The sequence below is a fragment of the Fundulus heteroclitus genome, chromosome 11 (assembly GCF_011125445.2).
Source record: "Fundulus heteroclitus isolate FHET01 chromosome 11, MU-UCD_Fhet_4.1, whole genome shotgun sequence".
NCBI classification, from domain to species: domain Eukaryota; kingdom Metazoa; phylum Chordata; class Actinopteri; order Cyprinodontiformes; family Fundulidae; genus Fundulus; species Fundulus heteroclitus.
Genome location: NC_046371.1, coordinates 15,075,146 through 15,102,946, shown reverse-complemented (window position 1 = coordinate 15,102,946; position 27,801 = coordinate 15,075,146). Strand labels below are relative to the sequence as shown.

At 39.5% G+C, this 27,801-nt stretch overlaps 2 protein-coding genes across 4 annotated transcripts in view; both read left to right on the top strand.

Moving 5' to 3' along the window:
- The window catches only part of LOC105916221 (actin-binding LIM protein 3), a gene marked incomplete in the record, with an annotated part of 76,947 nt that extends 73,928 nt beyond the window's left edge, over positions 1-3,019 (top strand). The window contains 2 exon segments of the mRNA XM_036142936.1: positions 507-587; positions 2,564-3,019. Of these exon segments, the coding sequence (XP_035998829.1) occupies positions 507-587; positions 2,564-2,677 (195 nt within the window).
- Positions 3,020-5,485: 2,466 nt separating this feature from the next.
- The window catches only part of LOC105916230 (actin filament-associated protein 1-like 1), a 28,070-nt gene continuing 5,754 nt past the window's right edge, over positions 5,486-27,801 (top strand). The window contains exons 1-12 of one of the 3 annotated variants that reach the window (XM_036142934.1): positions 5,486-5,741; positions 19,858-19,986; positions 22,673-22,735; positions 22,862-22,947; positions 23,036-23,144; positions 23,262-23,351; positions 23,471-23,682; positions 23,877-24,056; positions 24,198-24,290; positions 24,703-24,805; positions 26,863-27,018; positions 27,435-27,649. In XM_036142934.1, coding sequence (XP_035998827.1) covers positions 5,720-5,741; positions 19,858-19,986; positions 22,673-22,735; positions 22,862-22,947; positions 23,036-23,144; positions 23,262-23,351; positions 23,471-23,682; positions 23,877-24,056; positions 24,198-24,290; positions 24,703-24,805; positions 26,863-27,018; positions 27,435-27,649 — 1,458 coding nt within the window. In that variant the 5' untranslated portion in view covers positions 5,486-5,719. Of the gene's footprint in view, positions 5,742-6,164; positions 6,342-19,857; positions 19,987-22,672; positions 22,736-22,861; positions 22,948-23,035; positions 23,145-23,261; positions 23,352-23,470; positions 23,683-23,876; positions 24,057-24,197; positions 24,291-24,702; positions 24,806-26,862; positions 27,019-27,434; positions 27,650-27,801 lie in introns of those variants that run through there. The other 2 variants (XM_036142935.1, XM_036142933.1) reach the window with 2 other exon arrangements.

The following is a 27,801-nucleotide window of genomic DNA, read 5'->3' as shown; positions in this document are numbered from 1 at the left end:
GACAGAGGGAAACAGTTTACAAAGGTAAATGTTGCATTGTTAGGGTCATTCCTACACCTTGTTCAAGTGAAAATAATTGACCTCTTACCTCCAGGATGATGTGTGGGAACTGAGTTCTATGAACTGTGTATAAAAAGAAAATCAAGAACCAAATCAGCAAAAAAAGAAACACTGTTTTGCTTTGTAGATTTTTTTTCAAGGACAAGAACACAGATCAATCTTTTATATGTTTTATATGTAACATCACAGAGTTACACTGTTGTTTCTACATCCGGTCAGTAGAAGGTGACATAAAAAGTCCCTGTGTATTTGCTTTTCTTGTCAGTGTTAATTGGATTTCTTCACATGTCAGATAAACCCCTCAGCTGCACATTTTAGGTTAGGAAGATTCTAAAAATGCCAACTAACATAAATGTTTAATGATCATTTTTGCAAATGTCAATAGGGACCATCCTAATTCATCAAAACCAGAGAAGAATTTATATTACTCTCTTTATATCTGTTAGATCTACCCATATGAAGCTCTCGTGGTGTCAGTAAGAGGGCAGCAGCGTCTTCCCAGTGATGTGGATAGAGCCCGTTTAGAGGTAAATGGCTGCTGAATTCATTTTTTAACCTACTTAAATCCATTTTTCTTGCCGAAAATATTAATTTGCATTTACCAGATACCTTGAACGGAAAAATGCATGGTCGCATTATAGCTCCTTTTTTTCCCTTTTATTAAGAAAAGATTGATAACATTTCCTCTAATGTATTTATCAAGTGTTGTGCTTCAAACAGTGGACCTTGAGATATTTTGATGTTTGTTTTGTGGCTACCTAAACCTACAAAAATATACATTATTAATATGTACATATCCAGTGCCCCTCAGCTCATGGTATATGACAGAGAGAAACTCAGTTCATGATTATGACCTGTGAGATAGGACTGTTTCTTAGGGCTGGACGATAATTCAATATCAATATTTATCTATCGATAGACTTATATCAATAATAGAAAAAAAAGGGTCAATAAAAATTCAATAGAATAACAGCTTGTCTTCTTTTTGCATTCTAGCCTATCATGTAAGTTAATATTGCAGTCATTACATCTTCCCAACCAATCACAAACGCAGACTCAGGAACCAAACTCCGCCCCCTTCAAAGAGTTCAGATAGTGTGCGTTCTTTTTTTCTTCTTTTTAAAACTACAAGTTTTGGTAAAAAGTTGGTTGAATAAAGGTTTGATTTTGAATTCAGTGTTTGTGTGTTCTGTATCTAAAAGTAGGTCACTAAGCAACAGCGTAAAATGGCCAGGGCAGGGCTTAAAATATATGTTTTGAATTTGTTGATAACTATCTATATCGATTAATATGATTTCTATTTAATCGATATCCTTTTTTTTCTATATCGTCCAGCCCTACTGTCTCTTTGTTCAAATGTTGGCTAAAAGGCAGTAAAGTTACCAGAGCTTTTTAAATACCCAAAAGCAACTGTGTACCCTATCATCTCAATGTAAATAATTCAAAACCCAAAACTTTTTATGGCTTATTTCCAAACCTTGCTGTTGTTGTACAGCTTTGACCTGCATGCATGTCTGTGTACATGTCTCCCTAGATTTATATTTGATGAACCAAAAAGTACAAACTTGCTCTGGAGACAAATGAGAATCTCATCAGATGCATCGTTGCTGGACATTAGCAAGCAGATGCACAAGCTCGCTCCATACCTAAACTCAAAGTTGGTGATGGCAGCATTATGCTGTAGAGGTGGATTTCTGAGACAAGACTGAAAGATTAACAAGGATAAAGTGAAGAATAATTACAGGAAGATGCTAAGACAGCTGACAAGTTTTTACATTTCAACAAGACATATTAACAAAGCATACTCTTAGGAAACAAAGGGAGGAATTCAGGAAAGCTCTGTTCTGGTATTAGATTAGCTTTGACAGAGCCAAACAGAGCCAGTATTTTGCACAGATGTAAAATAATGAGGGTAAGCATTAACAAAGCTCCTATAATTCAGACATATTGATGCAAAAAGTAACTTTCTTCTCAATAACACCCAGATCCTTCATTGCTTCCAAAGGTGCTTCAATAAACTACTGCATTAGGGTTCTAAATAGTTTTATGGAAGCGATATTTAAGTTGTTTATCTTTACAATAAATAATTAAATACTTGTTTTCACTTTGTTGTAAAAAAAAAATTCAGACATTTAGCAGCTTATTTTTAACCACTTTTATGATCCGCTTGTCTCAAAATTTGTTAAAATGTGTGACATGATGGACAGTGTGGTCACAGCTAATATCCATCTGCTGATTTGTCTATATAGCTATGGTAAAAGGAAAGTATGGGTTTTATGGCCTGTTTTACTTATTTTAGAAATATTTGAATATGACCTAACATAGCAATATGTGGTGCATAACAGGATGCACCACAGAACTTTCATTTCTTTTTTATTTTTTACCGTGAGTTTATATTAAACTGACTTATGTCAGGTTTGTTTGAAGATCTTTTTCAAACAGGTCAAACTCAAACCCTGCAGCGTCATAATTGTCTCTGTTGCTCTCGTCTCTCCTTGCATAGCGTCACCTCTCACCTGAGGAGTTTTACAGAGTCTTTGGCATGTCCATGTCTGCCTTTGACCGCCTGGCTCAGTGGAAAAAGAACGAACTGAAGAAACAGGTCCGACTCTTTTAGGAAAAGTCACAAAATCCAGTCCGGTCTGCTTCAGTCCAGGCGGAACATCAACAGCACTCTGAATGCAATGCAATGCAACGTGACTGTACGCTTGAAGGAAAGCATTCAACCTGACATGCTGTAACTGATATGCACTAAGGCTTATTGAGCAATAAGTATAAGGGCATCTAGGGCAAAATTGGATGATGGAAGGCTGCAAGAGATGTGCTGATGCTTCAACAGACAGACGGGGAATAGAATGAGCGGTGAAGCCGTGTTTCCATCTTGTACCAACAGATGGCAGTGTGTTGCAGTATAAGATTCAGAGGCACTTTAATACATTCCGCCACAGAAAGATTCATGCAAAAAAAAAATTGGGGAGTGGTTTTGAAAATCAGCAGGTCCGAAGACAGCATCTATGATCCAACTTTACTCAGCCACTGCCCTCGAAGACATGCAAACTTCTTAGCTAAATAAACCCTGTGAGAATCACGGCATTAAGGTTATTGAATAAAAAATGTTTTTTTTTTTTTTTTTGTTGTTGTTGTTGTTTTGTTTTTTTATAGATTACAACTACTGGAAACCAAAACTTCTCGAATGCTTTTGTATTGTGTAAATGTGTACTTAATTTCTATTCCAGCTTATTTGAAGCCATATCAGCATTCGGACTTTTGTACCATTTACTGATGTGTGGTTTGGAAGATATATCAATGTGACTGAGCTGTGACTCAGTCACATTCGTCTTAAGTTCAGGTCAAAAGTTTAGGTTTACTACTTTAAAAACACCATTGTGTTTTGTTTTAAAGAGGTAAATTTAAGTCACTTGAGTGGTAGCTGATGAATGGTAATGAATATGTGTGTGTAATTACATTATATGTTGTAGAGTATTTAGTAAAGAAGTGAGAATGGAAAACAAGTGTGCGATAAAGAGATGTTTGAAATATTGGATGGACTGCACTCAAAAAAAGATTTGTGTGGGCGCGCGTGTATGCTTACAGATCACAGCAATTAATCGCTTCTACAATAGTGTCACTGTAGGGAATTCAAACTCTTTGTATTTATTGGAGTCAATATTGATCATCTCCCTTGTCTTTCACTGCAGCTTCTGAATAAACATCATCATTTATAATGATGCATTTCTTTTTTTAATTCAGATTCATCAACTTTTAATGCACACATGCAGCTCATCCACACTAATGTGAAATGTAAAATATGACATGTAAAAGAAGAAAACTTTAAGTTGCTTTATATTGCACGCAGATTTATTCATTTTTATTCAACCCTGTGTGCCTTGCAAACATATTCACCCATGTTGGTAAATGGACAGAATTTATATAGTGCTTTTCTAGCCCTACCAACTCCTCAAAGTGCTTTCCGCTATAGCCACATTCACACTCACTAATGCGAACACAGTCCTACACTGATCGGTACACAACTTGGGGTTAGGTTCCTTATACACATCCACATGAGCCACGGGGAAGCTGGAATCAAACCCACAAGCTTCCAATTGCAAGATGACTACTCTAAACCCTGAACCACAGTTGCCCCAATTGCCTTAATTGACTTTCTACCTATTTGCTTACATTCCAAACAATAATTTAAACTTTTTTTCATTCCTATTTTATGTGATGGATTTGCACATAATAGTCTGAGTTGATGAAGTGAAATGAGAAAAAAAATTAAATATATATGTAAAGAAAGAAAAGTTGCAATAAGCCCTTAAAAAGTTCTTCTTTTTGTTTACTAGCAGATTACAACCTTAGCTTTTAGGTGCATACCGCTTAAAAGTTCTGGCACAACTATTTACCTTTAAATGTTACATAACTAGTGAAATAAAGTCTACCTGTGTGTAATTTAAGAGTCACATGATCTGTCAGTATAAACACACCTTTTCTGAAAGGTCCCCAGAAGCTGCAGCCCCACTAAGAGAGAGGCATCACACCGTGGAGACCAAGGAGCTCTCCAGACAAGTCAGGGGGGAAAAAATAGTTTGTAGTAAGCACAAGTTGTCACCATTAAGATTAAAAATCTATTGTTCAATGCAGACCAGGGTGGGGTTTTAAAAAAAATATCCAAATCTTTGGTGTTCCTCCAGACCACCATCAAATCTTTTCTTTTGAAATGGAAACATGGTACCGCAGCTAACCTACCGAGTGAGGGCCGCTCAACAGAACTCGGACCGGGCCGGGGGGCATTAATCAGAGAGGCAGCACAGAGACCAAATGTAACCCTGAAGGACTTGCAGAGTTCCACAACAGAGACTGGAATATCTGTCCATAGCACCACAATGAGCCCAAACAGTGGTCTCAACTTTTATGTGTATCCCTGGTACAGCACACCTGAGTCAATCAGGACTCTGGAGAACTTGACTGCATAGTGAGGAGCTGATTGAGACATTTGATTCAGGTGTGTTGGATCAGAGACACGGCTAAGGGTTGCAGGACACCGGCCCTAGACGATTTGAGTTTGAAACCACTGTACAAAATACTGACTTTAAGGGGCGTGAACTGTTATATATGCTTAAGTTTTCTGTTATTTAGTCCTATTTATTTTCTTCAAAATAAATTAAGAAAATACATCTACAAAGCTGTAGGCACGTTCTGTAAATGAAACATTTGCAAACTCAAACTGTTTTACTGGCAAGTTGTGAGGCAACAAAACATTTAAAATGCCAACAGCGTTAAAGCTTTCACACATGTTTACCAGAGGCTTTATCTTAGCCTATGTTTCCGCATAAATATTTTTTAATTGATGTTGTGGAAGAATAGATAGCTATTAGCCATAATCACCACCGTACACACCCTGGCCTGGACAGGATCACTGTGGCAGAAATGTGACTTCCATGTCAGGCTGACGGCGGCGCTAGGACCCAGCGGAGTCCTGGATGATGAACATGCATCCGCTGGAGTCACACTGTAAACCGTAGCGGTCACTCTGACTCACAGAGAACCGCTGTTTCTGTGGAGAAACGCGTCTCACGTGTTTTGAGGCCGTTTCAAATAAAATGTCAGAGGGATTATAACTGGGGACAAGTTTGGAGACGCAAAGCGTGTTGCAGGCGCCATGGACTCCAAACGGCAGAGCGGTGAGTGGCAGCAACTCTTTATCACAACAACGAAGGAGGGGACTCATAACTTTGTGGAAATGCGAACGAAAATGAAGGCTTGTCTGAGTAATTGCAAACAAATATAAAACAGAGATTTGGAAACGCGTCGCAAACGATACATGGAGCTGATATAAATATGGTTTGTGGGAAATTAGAATAAATTCTATTTTTTTTTAAGTGAATGTCTCATCAAAACAGTGAATGGGCGGAGACTTACTTTTTCAAATTGTAACAAACCAAAAAGTGCCCTCGTGCCCGGCTCATATGGTTGTAGGTGAGAGTGACGTCACGCAGCCACGCGCCGGTTAGCGTGTGTACGGAGGAGGAGGAGGAGGAGGTATCCCCAGGTAGAGTGATGCAACCCGATACCAACAGAGGACTGCCCTGTTGGAAACGGCGCCGCTGGCGGAGAAGCGGCAGCTGTGAATGGCCGCTCTGTTTGAACCGCTGCAGGGATGTGGACAGGAAGCGGCATTATATGCGACTCCGTGCAGAAGTGATCTAACTTTAAAACCTGGCACAGGAGGAGGGTCATGAATGGTTCTCTAAAGGGACTCAATGAGACACCCTCCGCAGAAAGTAAGTCATTACAAAGGGCTATTCATGTTGGCTGATTGATTTAATAGGATTATTTCTTGCTGGGAATTGGAATTCCAAACATTTAGGCATTCAAATCGGAAGTTGCAAACCATTTAGTAGTATAATGGTTGAAGGTGTTACTAGCAGTCCGTGCTGCTGTAATCATTTTTTTTTTTTTTTTAATCTCATGTAGGGCCATATTAAGAAGGGTGTGGGCCCCTGGGACAAATCCACTTTAGGTGGCCTTCTACATAAAATTCTGTTATGTATGTACTTTACAAATATTAATCAGTTTCAGCATTTCAATATTGTACACACGAGCATGTGTCTTTTTCAAAAAGTTATGAACACAAGATGCCTTCTTCCATACAAAAAAAAATGACTCAGTTGTCACTTAGTTATAGCAATAAAAAAACAAGGCTTCATACCATGTTCTTCCCCTTATCTGGGGTCGGGTCGCGGGGTTAGCAGCTTTAGTAGGGAGGCCCAGACGTCCCTCTCCCCAGATACTTGAGCTAGCTCCTCTGGGGGAACCTCAAGGCACTCCAAGGCCAGCCAAGAAACATAGTCCCTCCAGCGTGTCCTGGGTCTTCCTCTGAGGAAGACCCTGTTCATATCATTAATGACTGTAGCGTTAACCTACATGACGAAGGAAAACTGTTCTTCTATTGAACTTTTTATTGACCCTTTTTTTTTTTCTCCATTGAACCACACGTCTATCGGTCGATATATAAATTGTTATTGAATTATCGTCCAGCCCTAGGCTAATGCATATGTTTCCCTGGCGCTACAACATTTTAGTTTTTTCTGTAAGTCATATTATTGAATTGAGATCGAAAAAACACAGCTTTTACGTAATCGTTTTTGGTGCTGTTGTCAAAATAATGAATATTTTGATGTAACTGATGCAAAAATAAAATATTTGGAGAGACCCATTCGCATCAAAATCAATATAAACTCACCCATTCACAATTACCTAAATTATTGCACATTTTCCGACCGCAGCGCTGCAACAACAGAGAGACTCAGCCACCCTGCAGTCCCTCATTTCACCAATAATTTGCCGCTGGAAGTTTAAACTCCTCTCACTTGTCGGGTACAACCAGAAAAACTTGTGGGACCCTCTCTATTGAGAAGACAAACACAAAAGCGTCGTTCGGAGGACATTTCTCTACAAGGAGGATTGACAAGAAAAAACTAAACACTTATTGATACCACAAAAGCTATCACTACAAGCTATCGCTACGACACTGACGTTTGAGAGCAACCTAAAAAGGTCAGTAAAGCTCCTGTAGCTGCAATATTGAAGTTATAAATTTAGACACCATAAGCTAGCACTCTCTGTTTAAATATTAGCTTCACTGACACAGACAGCCCAAGGACAGTCTTCTGTAGGCCAGAGATCCCACTGCGTTCCGCAGTACCAGTTAACCAAGGAAGATATTCATCAGCTGATAGCTCAATGGCTAAAGAAGGCGAAACTCTAGTACGCCACCATTTAAAAGTAGGAATGTACCTTGCTGCTATAGTTGACCGCTAAAGAAAATATAATTCAACATTATTAGACAGAAATTGCACAGGGCTGCTGCTGAAGACATTTGCATGGAGCAGATTCAATTCAGTTCAGTTTAATTTTATTTATATAGCGCCAATTCATGAAACATGTCATCTCAAGGCACTTTACAAAGTCAAATTCAATCATATTATACAGATTGGGTCAGATTATACAGATTGGTCAAAAATTTCCTTTTTATAAGGTAACCCAGTTGATTGCAACAAAGTCCCGGCAAGCAGCATTCACTCCTAGAGAAGCGTAGAGCCACAGGGAGAGTCGTCTGCATTGTACATGGCTTTGCAGCAATCCCTCATACTGAGCAAGAAATAGATTGTTTCTTACATCATGAAAAATATGTTTTGTATGCTCCAGATCTATGTATGTTTTCACCAGATTCATGTCTTCATGGTAAAATGCATGTCCTGTGATTGACTGGCAACCTGTCCAGGGTGCACCCCTCCATGTATAGGCGGAAATAGAAAATGGACAGATTGTATTATGCAGTTGTATCAACAGCAAATTTAAAGGCAAAGCATACAGTTGCACACTAAAGACAAGCAATTCTAATAAATAATAAATAATTGTGTGACAAAATCACACTCTCATAGGGAAAACTAACACTTTTACAAAGTATTGTCTACTGTTTTGCTAACATAGAAGCCTCACTTAAATTATATATTTCTCTAAACAAGGGATGAATTGTCCTCTACCTATTGGTTTTGCCCTCATAAAGGAAGTTCCAGTTAGGTTTTTCATTTTGTAATCAATTATATTTTTGCTCTTATTCAGAAATAACCCTGTGACATTGGTATCAAATATGGAGCATTTTTGTCAGTATCAGTGTCAAGTTTGAAATGTTAGTATTGTGACAACCCCAGCAGCAGCAAACGGGTGTTTTTGAGACAGTTTGAGAAATTTGTCTTGCCCAAATTTAAACATAACATTAAAGTAGGTGTGTGATGTTCCTGTGCCCTTATCTGAAGTGACCATTAAATGTAACAGAGTTCATCATCTAGCCTTTTCTATACCATGTATAAACCAAGGAATGTGGTTTCAGTTTTTATTATTCGAAGAAATTCTATAGAAATTAATTAAATTTGACATCTTTAACATCAGGTGTCTTACTCCATACCATTTAATCCATATAATAAACCACGTTTACCGTGAATTTTTAAACCCTTCTCCTCCTCCTTCCATTACCCAGCTTATCTCCTATTTTCTTTTAGAATTCAACAATGAGGAATGTTTTTTTTATATATCATTTCCTAATTTCAGTATATGTTTCTTACTTAAAATATTAATTGTCAAAAAACTCCACTAATCCCACACTTCAGACTGGGACTAAGCCAGCATACAAAGGCTGCTCTGCAACAGAACTATACCACAGCAGCTGGTTTGCATAAAGGTCACTCATAATGGGATGCTGGTTACAGAAATTACACGGGTGATGGAAAAAATGAGGAAAGAGGAAAAATAGCTTACATTTAGGTCATGTATCCAATGTGTCATTACCTGGGATTCTATAAAAATAGCAGTCAGGAGTCAGAATTTTGAGCATTTCCAGTGTTGATCATAGAGTTGTTCAGGTTAGCATTTTATTACCAATAAGTTAGTAAAGGTTTAGCTTTGGACGTTAACACATGTTAGCTATGATGCTGTTAACATCAATTTACCACTCAGAAACTGGACCCATTTTGTCCCCTGCTGCCTCGCCAGCGCCGACTTCTGACATTGCTGAGTCAGCGCCTTGAGCTGCTTGAATTCTGAAAGCAATTTGTTGCACAGAATTTTATTTAAGGGCATGAGAATGAAGAAGATTAAACAGAAATGCATTCAACAGTTTTCATTTAGTTATTTATTAATTTCCCTGCCACCTGACAATTACACCTTACTATGTGTTGGTTATTCATAAAAGAAATCTTGATAAATATGATTACGTTTGCAAGCCAGTGGATCTACAAGGTGTGGTGATATCGTCTTGTGTAAAAGGTCTCAAAGAAGCATTCTGTATAACTACAAAATAGTTGAAATTCAACAAATTAGTTTAAATCCAAACAGACCATGACTCACTCACAATGAAACAATGCAATTTCAGAAATGTCTTGACAAAAACATATGAGGCAATAATTTGAGTCATATAATTTCTTCTATTGTAATTTTCAACAAAGGCCATTTTAATTATATATACTATAAAATATTTCATATTATCATATTATATAATGATTTATACACAGATTCACAGTATGCATAAAAACTAGCAGTATAGGGGTGTAGAGCCGAATTGAACAGTGGAAAGTGGCTCGCTGAATAAATTATGAAACGTCGAAATCACATAACTGACACGAGAAGGTAAATATTGAAATACTGATTGTTCCAACGTTGGAATTTCCATTGTCCTCTGCGCTTTCTATTTCCAGCCTTTTCAGGTCTTTCATTCGGTTTTTGAGTCACTTTGCTTGACGTGTTGACGGACATGACATTGTTCTGGCTGCTTTTGTTCCTCAGTCGTCTTGGAAGAGAAAGTACCAACTGCAGCTATCCTCAACAGAGAAATGAATCATTTATAAAAGGCACAATTGAATGGAAACATGCAGATATTTCAGCTTTCTTTTGCACATTTTCAAAGAAAGTCACAAAAGACGCATAGAGAAACTCAAATATTGTCCTTTAGGTAGCTGTTTATTCGGTGAACAAAACAAAGCTCTGTAACAGCATGGGCTTAAAATTAACCTCGCTGACTGGATCGGCATTAAAACCTCTGTATTTTTTTGGGGGGACTGCTTCACCGTTTAGTATCTGCAGAGAGTGATAAGATACTGAAAGTATGTGGAAATGTGAATTCCTCCACTGTTTTCCCACAGCTGTTTCTCTTTACAGATTGTGCCAGCTTGATTATGTCCTTTTTTTTTTTTAAAGTGTCTGGCTGGATGCTAACCCCTAGGCGAACAGTCACAACATGCATCGTTGTCATGAAGATATGAAAAACGGGGCGCTGAACTACTGAAACAGACTTTTGTCTCTTGAGGGAGCTGCCGAGCCTCGAACTCTGACCTCCCTCTGAAGTGGATGGGTGTCTGGAGAGGAGACGAGAATCAGATGCCGAGGAAAGGAGTTTAAAATGGAAGGATCTAAGAGGGGAGAGACAATGGGAAAGAAAAGGGTGATGGAGGACGTTTAGGATCTTGAAAGGACTTCTAGAAAGTTTTGGCAATGGGGCAAGCAGGTTGATGTTTGTTGATCAAACAGAAGATTCATATACCCTTTGATGCTTATCTTTAAATGAAATATATCCGTAGATCCTCCTCTTCGCATCTGGTAGAGGCTGCCAAAGTCATATAAGCAGCCAAGGAGTCATTTCAGAGCATTTAAAGGTTGCATTTCCTCTGCAAGAAAAATTCTAACGAGAAGGGAATGTTTTGATACGAGAGGAAAGTTGCAGAGGTTAGCCTTGGATGCGAGTTGATTGATGGGTCAGACGCGTCGCAGAAGGGAATGCAAGCCTAAGGTTAGGAGGCCAGAGTGTGTCGTTTCTCTGTGGTGAGATAAACAGCAGGAGCAGGAGCTGTTTTCCTCTCAGCTATAACCAAACACATTAAATCAGTTCAAATGATAGTCGCATGGCCCAGATCTCATGACCAGCCTCCGTCAGGAAGTCTGTCTGGAAACACACACACATCCATTCTCACTCGCACTCCTCTGACTCTGGGTTTGTTTGATTATCGTGTACAGAGCCTTGCAAAAGGATTCATACTGCTCGCGCTTCCGTCATGTTACAACCACAAACAACGATTGTTTTTTTTCACAGGGTTTTTTTTTTTATCTGATAGGCTAACACAAAGTAGGGTGAATTGTGAAAAGGAAGAATAAACATGTTTAAAGTTGTATTCAGTGCCCCTGAGTCATTATCATCAAAAAACACTTTTTTTCACAACTTGAAGCTGTGGGCCATTTTCCTTATCTTCTCCCACCTGAACCGTTGATCTCTGCAGCTCCTCCAGAGTTGCTTTTGGCCTGTGTTTATTTTTTTATACAGGTCCTGTCTGGCAGTGTAGAGTTAGTAATTACTGCCTTAATGTCAACGAAAGCCCAACAGTTTTTACTTTCACAAGTGGAGCCTTCCGCTTCCGCCATAGTGCTCCGCTTGATATATATCTCAAAAACTTTATTAGATAATATTTTGGGATTATTCCAAGTTCAATGGACACATAAAAGGAAAGATAAAAGAGGAAAAAAAAAGGAAGCGGAAAAGACTAGACAAAATGCTAAAAGGTAGAAAAGGAGGAAAAATGGAGTGCCCGGCCTGCCAGTTCAGGTGTGTGGCAACATCTAGATAGTTTTGCAGTTGGCCAATACTCTTTCCATTTCCAGGTCAACATTGTTTGGTCATATAATCAAAGCTTGATGTATTGTTCAATAAGCTAAATCTTCTTTGGACATTTCAACATCTTAATTCCTTACCATTCTGGTGTGTTGCTTAGACTTAGACTTAGACTTAGACTTAGACTTTCTTTATTGTCATTTTGTATACACAGAGTGCATACATGCTGAGTCTTCATGATGCTGGTTGTTAACTGATGTTCTCTAACAAACCTCAGATTGGTTGAGGTGAAATTACACATGGCATGGGTGGACTTTATTTACTCTTGGGGGACTTCCAAGGGCAATCCATGGCACTAGATGTTATCTAGGGGCATCAGAGGGGCCTTTTTTCACCAAACTGGTTTAATGCTCAACAGGGCAAGCCCAGCACAATACACAACACCCATTTTTGACTTGTAGTTGTGAAAGAATAAAAGCATGTATCTTCACAGTCTCACTTTACGATTGTGCAATACTATTTTTTGTGTACCTCATAAATACCCCCCAAATACATTGGCATTTAAGGTTGTAAAGTGGCACTATAGAATATTGAGTAAATGCAATATGTTCTTTAAATGAAATTATTGATCCGCCAGTTACAGAAAAAGGATTTGAAAAGGGAATGTAAGGCTTGTGTGTTTGTTTTTTGTCTGTTGAATGGGTGGGTAACAAAGATCCCTCTGTGAGTGAGAGCATCCGCAAGCCTGCAGAACAGCTGATTCTCAGCCGCTAAACTGTCCATTCCCCCGAGAGACCTGGCTTTGACTGCACGGAGTCAGATTCTGACAAATAAATTGTAAACCAGAGACTCCTCCATCAGAGCACAGATGGCTTTGTTTATCCGTTGTTGACTGATAATGCTGAGTCATTTTTAGCTAGTGCCCACCATAGAAATTAATGAATTGGGGTGGCATAATTTGAACAGTCATGTGAAGGCAAAAATATGCTCTACAGGAGGATCAAATAGCCCCAGATCTCACAAAAGAAGGCATTTAGGAGTACATGTCTGTTATAAAGATGTATTAAGCTCCCAAACGACATTATATTTGATACTTTTATTTAAAAGCAATCAGGTTTATTTATGTTGCATTCCATATGTCGTACGAGCTCCAACGTAACCTGACAGTGAGTCAAAAGAAATACAAGACTAAAAAAAAGAGTATTTACACAATACATGTCACTGTGACTGTAGCCTGGCCAGCCAGACCGACTTAAGCTGTGTGTATTCACCACACAGCATAATATGCTATGTTTACAGTGTAAGTCGTTCTGGCTGGCCAGGCTACCGTGACTGTGCAACTACACACACAGCCAGGGACAGACATGCAGTCCAGAGCCGGTGGCCTGACTCGGGTCTTTACTTGAACAGGGAAACTGCAGGAAACATGGTTAATTTCAGAGCAGCCGCAGAGCCAACTGGAGAGGGGGAGTCTGGTGCGTGTGGCGCACAACAACAGGTGGAAACTACATACAGGCGGCAGTCAGCGGTGAAACCTGAATGATGACTCAGGATGGGCTAATTGTAAGTCACAGCTAATCGCTGATTCACTCAGCAAGACATGAGGTGGAAGTTTACTCTAATAAGCATCGTCAGGGTCATCATGAGGAACAGAGAGAAGAAGGACTTTCTCCTGAGCTAAGGTTAAACCTAGAAGCTCTGGCTATGATAGAAAACAGTAGGAACCCTCTCTGGGAGCCTCTAGCTGGGTTTGCATCATGAAGTGAAAAATATCTGCTCCTTAGTTCAGTGAAAAGCAAAGAACTTAGTTAAAGTAGCTAAATACATTAAAAGGTTGGTTTTCATTCCTGCAGCCGGTCCAATTCTGCATGTAGACAGCAAAATGTGTTGCTCCATAAACTGGGAAAATATGATTTATCTACTGGTGTCAGAAGGACATAGTGGTAAGCCTCCCACTTCTGGTCCTCCTTTGTTTTTCTTTAAATTCCTTCTCTGCTCTGCCTTAAATTCTTAGGAGTTAATTTCCCATATTTCAACCCTTTTGCAAACATTTTGCATTCTTACGAAACCTAAAACGCCGTAAACAATTAATACTCAAAATCAGTTCACTTTTTTATTTAATAAATGTTTGCAGTCTTGCTGTACTGGGAATGGATTACATAGACTTGTTACGAGCTAAAGTACTTCAACCATTTTATTTATATAGTTTGTAATAACAGAAATATTAATACTTATAACAAAGCAAATGATTAGGGCTCAAGAGAGGTCCAGAATGAGGCTCTATGTTATATTCCAATCCCTATAAATTAACAGCTTTTTCTCCATAGAAAGTGCTTAATTGTAAAGACTTCACTAATGGTGCACATGCTTGGTGGAAAACAGACTGTTATAAAATGTTTTATGTATTATTTTTGGCAGAACAAATAAAAATAGTTTAAGTGGAATTATGGCCTGAAAAGATTACCTGACTCTTGCCAGATGGATGTAGTTACGCCGAGCTCCACAAGGCTCCACACATCCTTCTGCGATTGCTTCATTGGAGATGTATTTGAGAAGGAGGGAGCCTTATCACTAATAGTTGCATATGATTGGATAAACTTCTTTACTGACATGCTACTTCACCCTCTCATATCGAACCCACCCTGTGACTCTGACGTTAGGGAAGATCAAGCTCTTGCCAAACCCGGTCAGGAGAAGCGTGAAAACATGGTTTCCACTAACAAAAGCCTTCAAAGCCGTTCTCTGGTGTTAATATTTCGGTAGATTGGGCAACACTGATGAAATAGCAGCATCAATGTTACCGTTTGCTTCCTCACTGCGAGCCGCCATTGTTGTCTGAATCAAAACACTCGCTTCTTCAATACAATCTACAAAAATCCCGCCCAGCGATCCCGATTGGCTCGTCCATTTTATGTGGCATTGAAATGCCTCCCAATGGTAGCGATTCCAGATGGATGTGTGGAGCCGTGTGAAGCTCAGCGGAACTACATCTATGTGGCAAGAGTCAGGTTATGAAAAGATCACAGTAACACAGAACAGGTTGCCGAGAGAAGGAACATTTTATAAAATGTATTATTGAATACATTTTCCATCCATTGTTTGGAAAGCTTTCATCATAATTGAAATGAATAATTTTGTTATTCACCCTCTGCATCCTTCACTTAAACTACTTACAAAAAATTAGACCCAAGAAAAATTATTGTAGACTTCTTTGTTTGATTCACAATAATTTACATTCAATCAAAACACAACCAAGGCAGAGAACTAGTACAGCATGACCTATATAATTTTTTAAATTACTTATAATCAAGGCTGCTGTCTCATGAAAATTATACTATTTTGGGCTTGTTGCTAAACTCCCCAATCAAGTCCCTAGAAACGCACATGCCCTTCAGAATAAGATAATATGTCTTCCACACTCCAAATAAAAAGCATTCTGTGCAGCTCACAGGTGGCTCACTGTATGCTCAGGTGTGCGGGAGCCATGTGTGTCTCCTAAGCTAAGTCATGTTTGCACGCAGGTAAACTCACACCCTCGCCAAGAGAGAGAACGCTCAGAGTCGCGACATATTTTTACCTGCCTTGGTAAATCTATCTGCGATTTGTCAACAAACGCAGTTTCTGAGGATGGCTGCACTAAAAACTCCCACAGAGACGGGAGCACTGAGCTGCTACTAGCCGGGCAGACGTCATCATAGTCTCTTCTGATGGGGTGGTCATTAAGACAATAAATGCTCTCCCTCATCATTCTTGTCTTAACTACTAAGTGACCGAGTAGTTGTCCCAGACAGAATTTTTATCGCTTGTGTCGGGAGCGCGGGATCTGATGGGATAAATGCCTTGTTTTCTGTCGTGTTTAACAACAGATAAAGGACAGATAAAAAGTCAAATAACGTGGGTATACACCTTTTAAAGCTTGGGTACAAATGATTCTTCAAAATCAACACCGACCCTTTGCCATACTGCCAAATTAGTTAGAAGGTGGCTTAAGGAGAACAAAGCACATTTTTTAATGACCATTACAAAACTCAGATCTAAATGCATTAGAAAATGTTCGGGCTGAGCAGAAAAGATGTATTCTAGCAAGGCAGCCTACAAACCTGACTCTGTTACAGCAGGTCTATCTAGAAATATTTGCCAAAATCTTAGCAAACTATTGTCAGAAGCTTTGGAAGCATACAACATATTTGGGTATTTGCTTCTGTGCTTTTTTGTGTCTCTGTTCTGTCTTGTCTAACCTCCATTTGGTCGAAGCAGATGACCGTTCACACTGAGCCTGGTTCTGGTTCTGCTGGAGGTTTTTCCTTCCCGTTAAAGGGGAGTTTTCCTCTCCACTCTCGCTGCATGCTTGCTCAGTATGTGGGATTGCTGGAAAGTCATGGACAATGCAGAAGACTGTCCCTGTGGCTCTACGCTCTTTCAGGAGGAGTGAATGCTGCTTGTCAAGACTCGATGTAATCTACTGGGTTTCCTTAGAGAGGAAATGTTTTTGGACCAATCTGTAAAATCTGATTAAATTTGACTTTGGAAAGTGCCTTCAGATGATATGTATCATGAATTGGGGCTATACAAATACAATTGAATTGAATTTGAACCAAGTTATACAGACCGTTTAAAATGCAATTCTACCAAATGATTGTGAAATGTATGCAAAATATTACTTTTATCGAATAGAATTTTTTATTATTATTATTATTATTATTACACTAGTCTTTAAAATATAAATCATTTTGGTAATCCTAAGTGACCACAAACAAAAAATATACATGTTCCTTATGAATAAATCAGGAAAAATGTCTCCCGCAGTTTGTTGGATTGTTATGAAGGAAGCTACCAAAGACCAAATGGGCTTAAACCATCAATCAGCAGTGTTTGTAATTTAAACTTCTAAAATTAGGTTTTGCAGATTCTCTGTAAGATAAAAATTTAAATATTTTACCTAACTGATTTCAATCAAACCCTGTGCATTGTCTTCAAAATAAAATTATTAGTCTGTCTTTACAGTTACTGGTTCAATAACTGTAAAACTGGTTTCTAAATCCTCAATTAAAAAATTACCAAAATAATGTTGGACCGTCTGCTCCAAGTGGCAGATACAGTCTGCATTTCTCAAGGAATGTTCTAGTTTGTCTTTAGTGGGAATTGTCTCATATGAAAAAATACTAACAGATCTGTAAATTTAGGTTTGGAAAGCTGCCAAGTTCATAAAAAAAGGTGAAAGAGACCATAAATAAATAGGAGATGTTAGAACAGGAAGAGAAACGGCAGGATGGAGTGAAATGGAAGAGAGGAAAGTGAGACGTAAAGCAAGAGGAGGTGAGGAGAGGCTCGCTGTAGGATGGCGAAGAGATTGGAGATCAGGAAGGAGCGGGCAGACGCTTCTGTCGACAACTAAGACAGGAAACCACAGCTGCGCGCGCGCACACACACACACAAAACCAAGCAGCTGCTGGAGATATATCCTTTAACCCTGAATGCCCGGGAATCGAGACGACGCAGCTGTGTTGGGCCACACCCGTGTTACATGTGTGTGACTGTTTGTTCCCGCTATGTTTTTTTTTTGTTAGAGTTTATGTGACTCTGACAATACAATTGTGCGCTTTGGTCTTGCGGAGCTCGGTGGTGATCTAATTTTGGCCCTTGTAGAGACAATAGAGTATTGTTGGAGTTGAGGGGAGAGCATTTGGGGGGGAGTGAGGGCTTTTCTCTCACTCTCTGGGACTCCACTTAAAATATTTTGATCTTAGATCAGCCTCACTTTTAAAACAGTTCTCAGTCAAGGAATGGTCATATTTCTGTTTTCATGATTCATCATCTATCCAAAAGTGTCCTTGAAATGTGTCATGAAAAATGTGACACTTTTACTGTCAGACATTGAAATTTTTCTCTGTTCTTTTTCTTTTTTTTCTTTTATAGGAGAATCAAAAAAATCATTTAATAATACCTAACTAACAGCATTAAGTTGGCTGATTGGCCCAATCTAAAGATGTTGAAGTACAGAAGACACACAAGATCTTTTACAGATGTTACTCTGGAAGGGGTTATAATACCATTTCTGAAGTTGTGAGACTCAAGCGAAGCATAGCAAGAGCTATTATCAACAAATAGTGTGAAGATCACTAAAAAAAAACCTTAACAACTGCAGCCCCACTTGACTCAGTTATGGTCAGTGTTCATCGTTAAAGGAAGGACAAATATAGTAAATATGGGAGATATCCAAGGCCAAAACCACCATTAAGCAAAACACAAAACCCCATTTCACTTTTAGAAAAAAAAAACACAGCGGGACAAATGTCAAACTTTGTGGAAAGTTGCTGCACATCTGCTGTAAAACTAACAGCATTTGAGAAAACGAGCATCATACCTACAATCAAACCGAGTGGTGATAATGTGATGGTTTGGGGGTGCTCTGTTTTAAATGCTGGAACCATGAATTCAGTTAAGCTCTAGCAGGAAATCTTGATAGAGAAAGTCCAGCTCAAACCCACTGAGGCTGAATAACAGGACAATGATCCAAAGTATACCAGAAAAATCCATCTCCGAATTTCTCTAACTCAAACAAAATTAAGGTTAAGTTTAGTCTGGATTTTAGCCTAATTCAGATGCTATGGCATGACTTTACACAGGCCGTCCATGTTTGAATGCTCCCATCCATCCATCCATCCATCCATCCATCCATCCATCCATCATCTAACATATCTATCCCTTGTGGGGTCACGAGGGGTGCTGGTACCCATCTCCAGCTGTCAGTGGGTGAGAGGCGGGGTACACCCTGGACAGGTCGCCAGTCTATCGCAGTGAAATCCCGCAATGCAGCTTAATTAAAACAATTAAAAGTGGGACAAAGTTCCTCCACTATGATTTAAACTACTGACTACCAGGTACTGCAAAGAGTCAGTTTTCAGAGAAAAGTCGATGCAGACATTTTCTGCGGACAGGTTTCATTAACTTACTTAATGTACATTAGCTTATCTGTAAAAATGAAAAGAAGCTTAGCCTGTATCAATATTACTTTAATGCAGCGAGGAAGGCGTTTAGACTTAAAGAGCATTGCAGACAGCTATGGATTTTCTCCATTTCTCTGGCTCTATATTCTTTAGGGAAGGAAGCCCCCCTGACCTCCCCACCTACCTTCTTTTCTCTCCAAACCCTCTTCCCTCCTCTTTTCTCTTTGTCGTCTCTGAACCGGCAGGATGTGTGAGTGTGTGTCAGGATATCTGGAACAATGTCAAGGTCAACAAAAACGCACACATTCTCACACACTCGGACTCGCACAGGATGTTGGACCTGAACATAAAAACGGTTCTTTTTTTAGAGAAAGCTCTAAATACGCCATGCTGTCTGTTACAGTGTGATATGTAAGGCTGTTTTGTATCTCATCTCTGTCAGCTGTTGCAGCAGGCGCTAACTGCTGAGTCCATGCCCTTCGGCCGCTGCCAGTTTCCATGGATTGCCTTCCATGCATGTGTTAAGTTGGTATTTAATGCACTCGGTGCTGCAGCACATGTTTCATCTATGTCAAGAGTCTGGCGAACTGGTTTGGTATCAGCTTGAACTGATTTGAGCCAACAAGCGTTTTATTTTTATGTTGGAATCTCAAACAATGAAAGTGTTTTTTTTTTTCTTTTCTTTCTGGTTTCCAGTGGTGATGGAGCGCCTCGTGAATGAGCTCAACTCTCTGCTGAAAATGCTGGACCATGAGACGGTTAGCCCAGATACTGCCGACAAGATGGCCTCCGTACGCAAAATCCTGGACTCGGTTCAGCTGTCAGGTACCGACATGAAGCTTCAGACTTGGAGGTTATTCCTGTATGTGAACGTGCAACAACCACATTGGCACTTACTTCAAAGATGTGCAGACTGGCTTAAGATAAATTCATCTTAAAATTTTTATATCAGACAGAAAACTTGCTAAAGCCCTACATTTGTTTTGGTTACATGTATTCAATGAGGGGAAAGAAAATCACAGGTTTTTGAGGAATTTTTCTTTTTATTAAAATATGTGTGGCATAATTTTCCTGGTAGTGCTTTGTCCAGACTCTTTGTGTGACCATGTTAGGTTGGAGCATACAGGGAGATGTCTTTGACCATTCCTGTTTGTACAGTCTCTATAGATAGTCCCCAATCCTGGGTCCTCTCTTATGTTCTCTGCTCTTCTGCTCAGTTCCTCCTGAGGATTCAGGTTTAAGGACTGGGATGGTCATGGAAGAAGGTTGATTATGTGCCGGTGAACCAGTTTTGGATTTTTATTAGGTTGAAAGAGCCAACAACAGCACATTATGGGTTTATTTGCAGAGACAGACAGATTTTTATTTAAAATATCCTGACATTTCAAGAGTATTTTTTCTGTTGTAAAATTTAACAAAGCTTCCAGAACATTTGGATGAGAAACAAGCCTACAGCATCACAGATCCCCGGCCTTACTTAACAGTTAATATGTGGTAATGTTCCACGTGTTCATCTTTCTTACATGCTAAATCTTAGTTACAGTTTTAATGTAAATAGCATCCCAGGGTTGATATGGAGACTTATTGACTCCTTGAAATGGCAGTCTATGCTGCGCTTTGTTTAACAGAGAGCTTTAAAGACTTGTTTTACCTTCTTTACCTTTCTTCTCACTATGTGGGGTTGTAAGATAAACCTGAGACAAGCTGAGGCTTTCCTAATTCAAGGAGCGGTTTGTCATTTTTTACAATTTACTTTGGATGTTTTTACATACAGATGGAATTAAAGGATGTTTAGTTGTTGTCTCATTGTCATGAGGGGATTACATAGATGTGAGTGAAGCTGCTTTTCATCTGATGTATTATTGTATGATGCATTACAACAAAAAGCAGAAGTGAATGCCGATAGTTGACACCAAGTGGCTTTTAATGTACAATTTTCATATTTCACTTGATATCCTGACATTTTCTCACCTAGTTTGACTTTTAGCTATTGTGGTATTTTCTTTTTGGGGTTATTGTATGTTCATATATTCTTCTTTTCAAATGTTCACATTCATTTTGCTTCACTGTTTGATTCCTGTTTTATTAAATTTTGCCAATGAAAAGCATTGATTTAAGAAAATATCCAATTTCGTGCTCAATTAGACAACTTCCTGTCTACAACTTTGGGGATAGACACACAATCAGTTTATTATATTTGGTTTTTATGTGACAAAGCCAGCACAAAGTTGTGCAGAATTGTAAAATTGAAGGGAAATTGTACTTTTTAGATAATTTTCCCCTAAAAATGAAAAATAAAAAGTGCTATGCTTTTTTTCTATTCAGTCCTACTATCTAAATACTTTGCAGAACCACATTTTGCAATAGTTACAGCTGCAGTGTTTATTGGGGAGGCATTTCTTTCCCAGCTTTGCACACTCAGGCATTGAATGTTTGCCAACTAGCTCAAACTCTGTCAGATTGTTTGAAGAGCTTCTACAAACAGCAAATATTAGATTTTCTACTGATTCTCATTTGGCTTTAGATCTGGACTTTGGTCTAGAGGGCCACATAGGTTAGGTTAGGTTGGTTCTCAGCTCTGCTATCCATTTTTGATGGCTTGAAAAGTGCTCAATGAGATGTTACAAAGCTGTTTATAACCACCTGCACGGCTTCATCCCTGATCTTTCTGCTGTGCTCCTTGGTCTTTATGATGATGTCTACTTAGCAACGTTCTCTAACAAACCTCTGAGACCTTCACAGAACAGCCGCATTTATTCTGAGATGAATGCACACACAGCCGAGCTCTATCAGTCGTGTTATATTACTAATCATGTAACCTCTGAAGGCAGGTTGTTGCCCAATTATGTATTACTGTGTGCTGATCTTTTACATAAAAGCCTAATAAAATCGATTAAAGTCTGCAGACGTAAGGTCAGATCAGGATGTTTAACAGGTAGGGGTACTTTTGCAAGATGATGGTAAATATTTTCACCTGTGAAGGATGTAAAGCAGCAGAACTGTGTAGAAATAGCTGCTGATTCTGCCAGATTGTGGCTGCTCCATGAAACCAGCTGTAGACACAACATTTGCACCGTCAGATCTCCCTGTAGTCTCTGACACAGTGCATGTTTATCTGGAGGAGTGCAGGAAGTGAGGGAGGATAAAAGGATTGATGTAAGAGGATAATGAAATGCAGAGTTAAGACAGGATAATGAGACAAGGTCAAAGAAAGGGGATGAGCAAAATATCCTGATGGCTGACAAGTGCAGTAATAATGGTTCTGGCCTGGCCTGTGCACAGTCTGGGTTTAAGACTTCCACACACATTGTATGTCTTCACTTATCTCTGCCTACTGAGGACATAAGCTTTCAATGCTCTTCCTTGTAACCGGATGACTGTTTCTACATAATTTAATTTGTCTGAAATGCAGAAAGTTTTTACTGATATTGTTCTCTGTATTCATATGATCCCAGGAAGAAGAAAAAACACACACACAGTAATACTAATTCATCTTTTTTATCTTCCACAGTCAATGGATCGGACGTTTACATGAACGGCACAAGCTTCGTCGAGTCTCTGTTTGAGGATTTCGGTTCGTAAACCTTCAAATTATCTTTCGATCGGTTTAGTTTAATTTAGACTGCCATGTATTGTGTCATAATGCTACAAAATATTTTCTAATAGTGAGCTATAATAATCACATTTGCTGCTTTTTCAGACTGTGATTTGCACATGCTTCGTGCATCTCCAGAGGAGCAGAAAGAACCCAAAGACAAAGAGGAGAATACACAGCCTAGTAAATCAGTACGTTTCTCATAAAACTAGATTTTTCTGTCAGAAATTTCACCCATACTTCTGGCTTAATCTCTCTTTTTTTTTTTTTGCTCCTTAGATACCTACTGACACGCCACCACCTTTGCCAGCAACACCCCTTCCTGATGACTACTATGAAGAAGCGGTTCCTCTTGATCCTGGATCCTCCCCTCAGTATTTTACCACAAGTAAATACTCACCCATATTTAGGGCTGCATAATAAAGATTACCATTAACCAAAGTATCCTGATTAGGCCGGCCAAAAGAGGCTAAAGGTGCCATATCCCAATAAATATCCTCTCTAGATTCCAGGAACTCTGTTGAAGATATCTACTATGAAGATGCTGATAACAACTACCCCACCACCAGGATTAATGGACCCTCTAAAACCTCCAGTGAGTCCGCCCGGCCCTTCTTCAATCATGCTGGCAGCTATAAAACCCAGTCTCTTTCTGAATAAGAATGTTTCACTAAATCTTTTAGGGATTAATCACTGTTTGTTTGTGCTGCCCAGACAATGACTCAGATGCGCTGAGCAGCTCCTACGAGTCTTATGAGGAAGAGGAGGAGGAGGCTAAGGGACGTCGCTCTTCTCAGAGGTGGACGGCTGAGGGAAGCCCCGATGGACCGGTCAGGGACTGCCGCATATGTGCCTTCCTGATGCGAAAGAAGCGCTTTGGCCAGTGGACAAAGCAGCTAGTAGTTGTCAGAGACAATAAACTGCAGGTAAATACAACAGTAGACACGTTATTTTCAGAATTCAGCTGTCCAAAGTATTTTTAATGACTTTAGAAACTTTATTAGCTCAATGTCAGCCATAATAAATGCAGTTGCTTTTTAACAGTGATGGTTTTTTAAAGGTTTTGTGTCAAAGTGTACATTATATTTGTATCTGAAGCCCTCCGTGTTTGCCTTTTTAGTGCTACAAAAGCATAAAGGAGACATCTCCTAACACAGAGCTCCCCCTGAACCTCTGCAACGTCATCTACGTCCCAAAGGAGGGTCGTAAAAAGAGGCACGAGCTGCGCTTCTCCTTACCTGGAGGTGAAGCTCTCGTCCTCGCCGTTCAGAGTAAAGAGCAGGCCGAGCGGTGGCTCAAGGTAACATTTGTTCCCTGCATTTGGCTGCTTGTGTTAAGACAGATGAATGACCAAAGAAAAAAAGAAGACACTGTGGAAATGAGTGTCCTACATAAGTTGGTGTCCAGAAGTAAAGGTTGCTTTCTTTTTCAACTGATCCAGGTGGTCCATGACGTTGGCAGCCAGTTTAACAACACAGAAGGACCGAATGGCTCAACATCTCCTATAATACAGAGGAAGCTGGAGCTTGACAAAGTGAGTGGTTTTCTCTGTAATTACCTTTTGTTTCCGCCTGTTTATCTACTAAGCAGTCTTTTTAGTGAGTTAGGTCTCCCTTGGAGTGTCTGATTTAATTTCACCGAACCTCTAGGTGGTATTTTGTTTCTGTTAATGATTACAATTAGAACTTAAATGATGTCAGCTTTCAGACAACAAGTGACGTGACTATTCCTTTGGCTTTTAGCCCGCAAGTAATGAGTGGAAACATTGTTGCAGATGCATGAGCTGACTCGTTTTCCAGTGGTTTTCTTGTCTGAGCAGGGCAGAGATGTGGTGATGAGGCAGTTACAGTCTGTTGGAGGCGACTACATACAGCCCTCAAAGATAAATTACTCATATTTTTGTTTTCCTTTTTGTTATTTTTGTCACTTATGTTATTTCTACCCAGGTGCTGCAGTCCGATAGACAAACATCCGACTCGGACAGCGGTCCAGTAGGAGACAGTCAGTCCAGCGCTCATGGACCAGGACGAGACTTCAGCGACTCACTCAGTACGTCTTACAGTCACCAAAAACGCCATGTTACCCGAGTTACATTTACCATTACATGTGCAATCTCAGTGGGATTTTCTTTGACGTCAAAAATATGTTTTTCAAGTTCAACGCTCTCCTCGTGTTTCTTTTAGATCACTGCAAGAGTAGTAGGACTGTATTTAAAGTACTTACAGCTTATGTGGTGCTTATGGTTTTCTTACAGATGATTGAATGCACCTTTGTGAACATAGTTAGAGGCGTGGCTTTGATCGAATGCTCAACAGTTTTTTTTTTTTTTTTTTTTATCTTACCTCGGCCACAAAATGTTGTTGGCAATGGAGGAAAAAGCAATTGAAATAAATGCTTCGGATTTGAACGCTTTTTAATTCCAAACTTTATTGCTGATTTCCAATATTCTTTCCCGGGACATCTTGGTGTTTCTGAAATATGGTTAGATTTAGTAATATAAATTAAATGTTTGATGGCTGAAGCTGTGCTTCTATTAAAGTGGAGTTCCTCCACTTTCTGCCAGCAGCCGAACCATTAATGAATGAATAAAACACACAAGTATGAATACAAACCCACAAATAAATAAATACCCATTCAAATATCAAGGGACTTCTTTTAATGCCTGGCAATATATGTTTTGTTCTTATATTATAATCATTGAGACACAAAACAATGAGAGCAGCTTCCATTAATCATCTGTACATAAATATTTTGCAAACCATATTTGACACCATTCACTGTGGTTCTATAAGCTGTTTTCTTGCTATGTTGTTTTATTTAACACATTCAAAACATAATATGCACTAAAATGTTTTTTTTATCAGTTTAATGTGATTGAGTTTTTAAAAACAGGACATTTTTTTTGTGTAAGTTGGCAATGTAAAAGTTGAGAGACCAACAGAAATAAAACTGAATGACCTACTTCAGCACCATTGCCTGTGATTACTAAACTTCAATAGTTTAATAGAAACTTTGGCATCGTTTTGTGTCATTTTAAACTTTTTGTAATATGTTCAATGGTGGTTTTTACATGAGCAGTTGCCCAAGGAAGCATTAAAAAAGAGGGGCACACCAGATAATAAATTCTAACTTATAAATAGTATCCTTTGTATTGCTTTTTTGCTTGTCCAGTACTCTAGTACCCTGCTTGCTGTTAATAATGAAGAAACAACATTACATTCTGCTGGAATGCACAGCTTTTTATCCTGCGGCAGAATCTCGGATCATTTCTTGTATTTTAATTGGATGAAAGGCGGTAGAGGGAGGGGCTCGCCCAGGGCGCCATTCATTCAAGAACAGCCACTGAAAATATTTATCACAATCTTGTCACTAAGGGTGAATTAAACAATGTAAGTCTCGCAGTACTCTCTGTCACCAACACAAAACCTTGTTTCACTCATTCTTTCAAACGTTAATATTTTTAGCTGCATCCCCATTCCATGACCTAACTTCTATTTTTAACAAGACGGTACACGATGTAAAACGTAACGCTCTTCCTTTCTAAGAGTCGGTCACTCAAGTCCCTAAAAGGTTATAAGAAAACACACGCATGCTTTCAAGGGACTGATCCAAAGCACAATAAATGTTTTTTGTTTTTCTGTCCTCTGAAATCGGAAGGAAACACCCAGGATATAAGCAATGTGTAATGAGTCAAACAAACTCATGTTGTTTCAGCGTTGTTTACTGATGGAGCAGCTTGGAGCCTGAAGAGACATGAGAGAGAGAGAAAGGGAGAGACAGGAAGCAAGGCACAAGCAGATATGACATCCTTCCTGTTCTCTTCCTGTAATTGTCTCCCACTGACATCATAGGAAGCTGGGGGGGGGGGGACTACTGCTGCACCTGGTACATTGACAATAAACTTGGAAACTCGCTCAAATTGTCTGAAATCAAACATCAGATAATGCTTGATTTATATTAAAAGCGTCTTTAAGCTTGACTATTCTGATTAATATTGTTATATCAATGTATTTCTGATGCAGAAAGACTTGAATTGTATTAACATAATCTAATCACAGAAGATGACGATAATGTTGAGTTTCATTCATGCTGATGTTTGGCTGCAGGCAGGGGGAAGCGGGGCGCCTTCTCAGACCTGACTGGGTCGATGAGCCGAGCGGCGGGAAAGAAAATCAATCGGATCATCACCTTCTCCAAAAAGAAGCCTCCGTTACCCGGAGACCCTTCCTCATCCTCTGGCCACCATGACAACCCCCGCTGTGGTGAGGACCCAATCGCAGCGAGAAGCTATTCCACTGATTGGTTGGATGATCAGCCGGGCGATCCTCATTTACTGATGATTTGACTGCACATGTACAGTTCTTCAAATTAACTAAAATGTATGCAAGGGACAGAAATGCCATTTAATATGTGATTACAAATATGACGCTTTTGTGCATTAGCAGCTTTAAGTCCTCCAGTTTTAAAATGTGTCTACTGCTTATCTTTAAATGAACGACGGCTGAGATAAATTAAACAACATGCGGCTCAGAACTAAACAACACTTTCATTTGACATTCTCAGGAACAAGTAGACAGAGAGCGCAGAGAGGATTCGATGTGCCGTCATAGCATAATAACTTCACGTTGCATATCTGACACAAAGACTGATGGCTTTTATCCAACCCCCCCATCTGCAGGTTATCTCAGCGTGTGTCTCAGTGGCTCCTGGAAGGAGCGCTGGTGTGTTCTCCGAGGTGGAAACCTTTACTTGCAAAAGGACCCCGGAGACCAGCGGCCTCCGGTTATTGTGGTCCCCCTCAAGGGGGCGGAGGTGGTTCCAGGGGGCCTGGGACCCAAACATCCTTTCTCGTTTCATATCGTGCAAGGGGGCAATGAGCTGGTAGCTTTGGAGGTAAAATACTTATGTTTAGGATAGTTATTTCACTTACTGTATCTGATATATGGTGTTGTGTCTTGTTTGTAGGGTTTCTACATTGTGGGATTTCTTTGGTTTGTTTGTTGACATTTTCCAGGATTGTATGTACTGGACCAACGAAAAGTGGT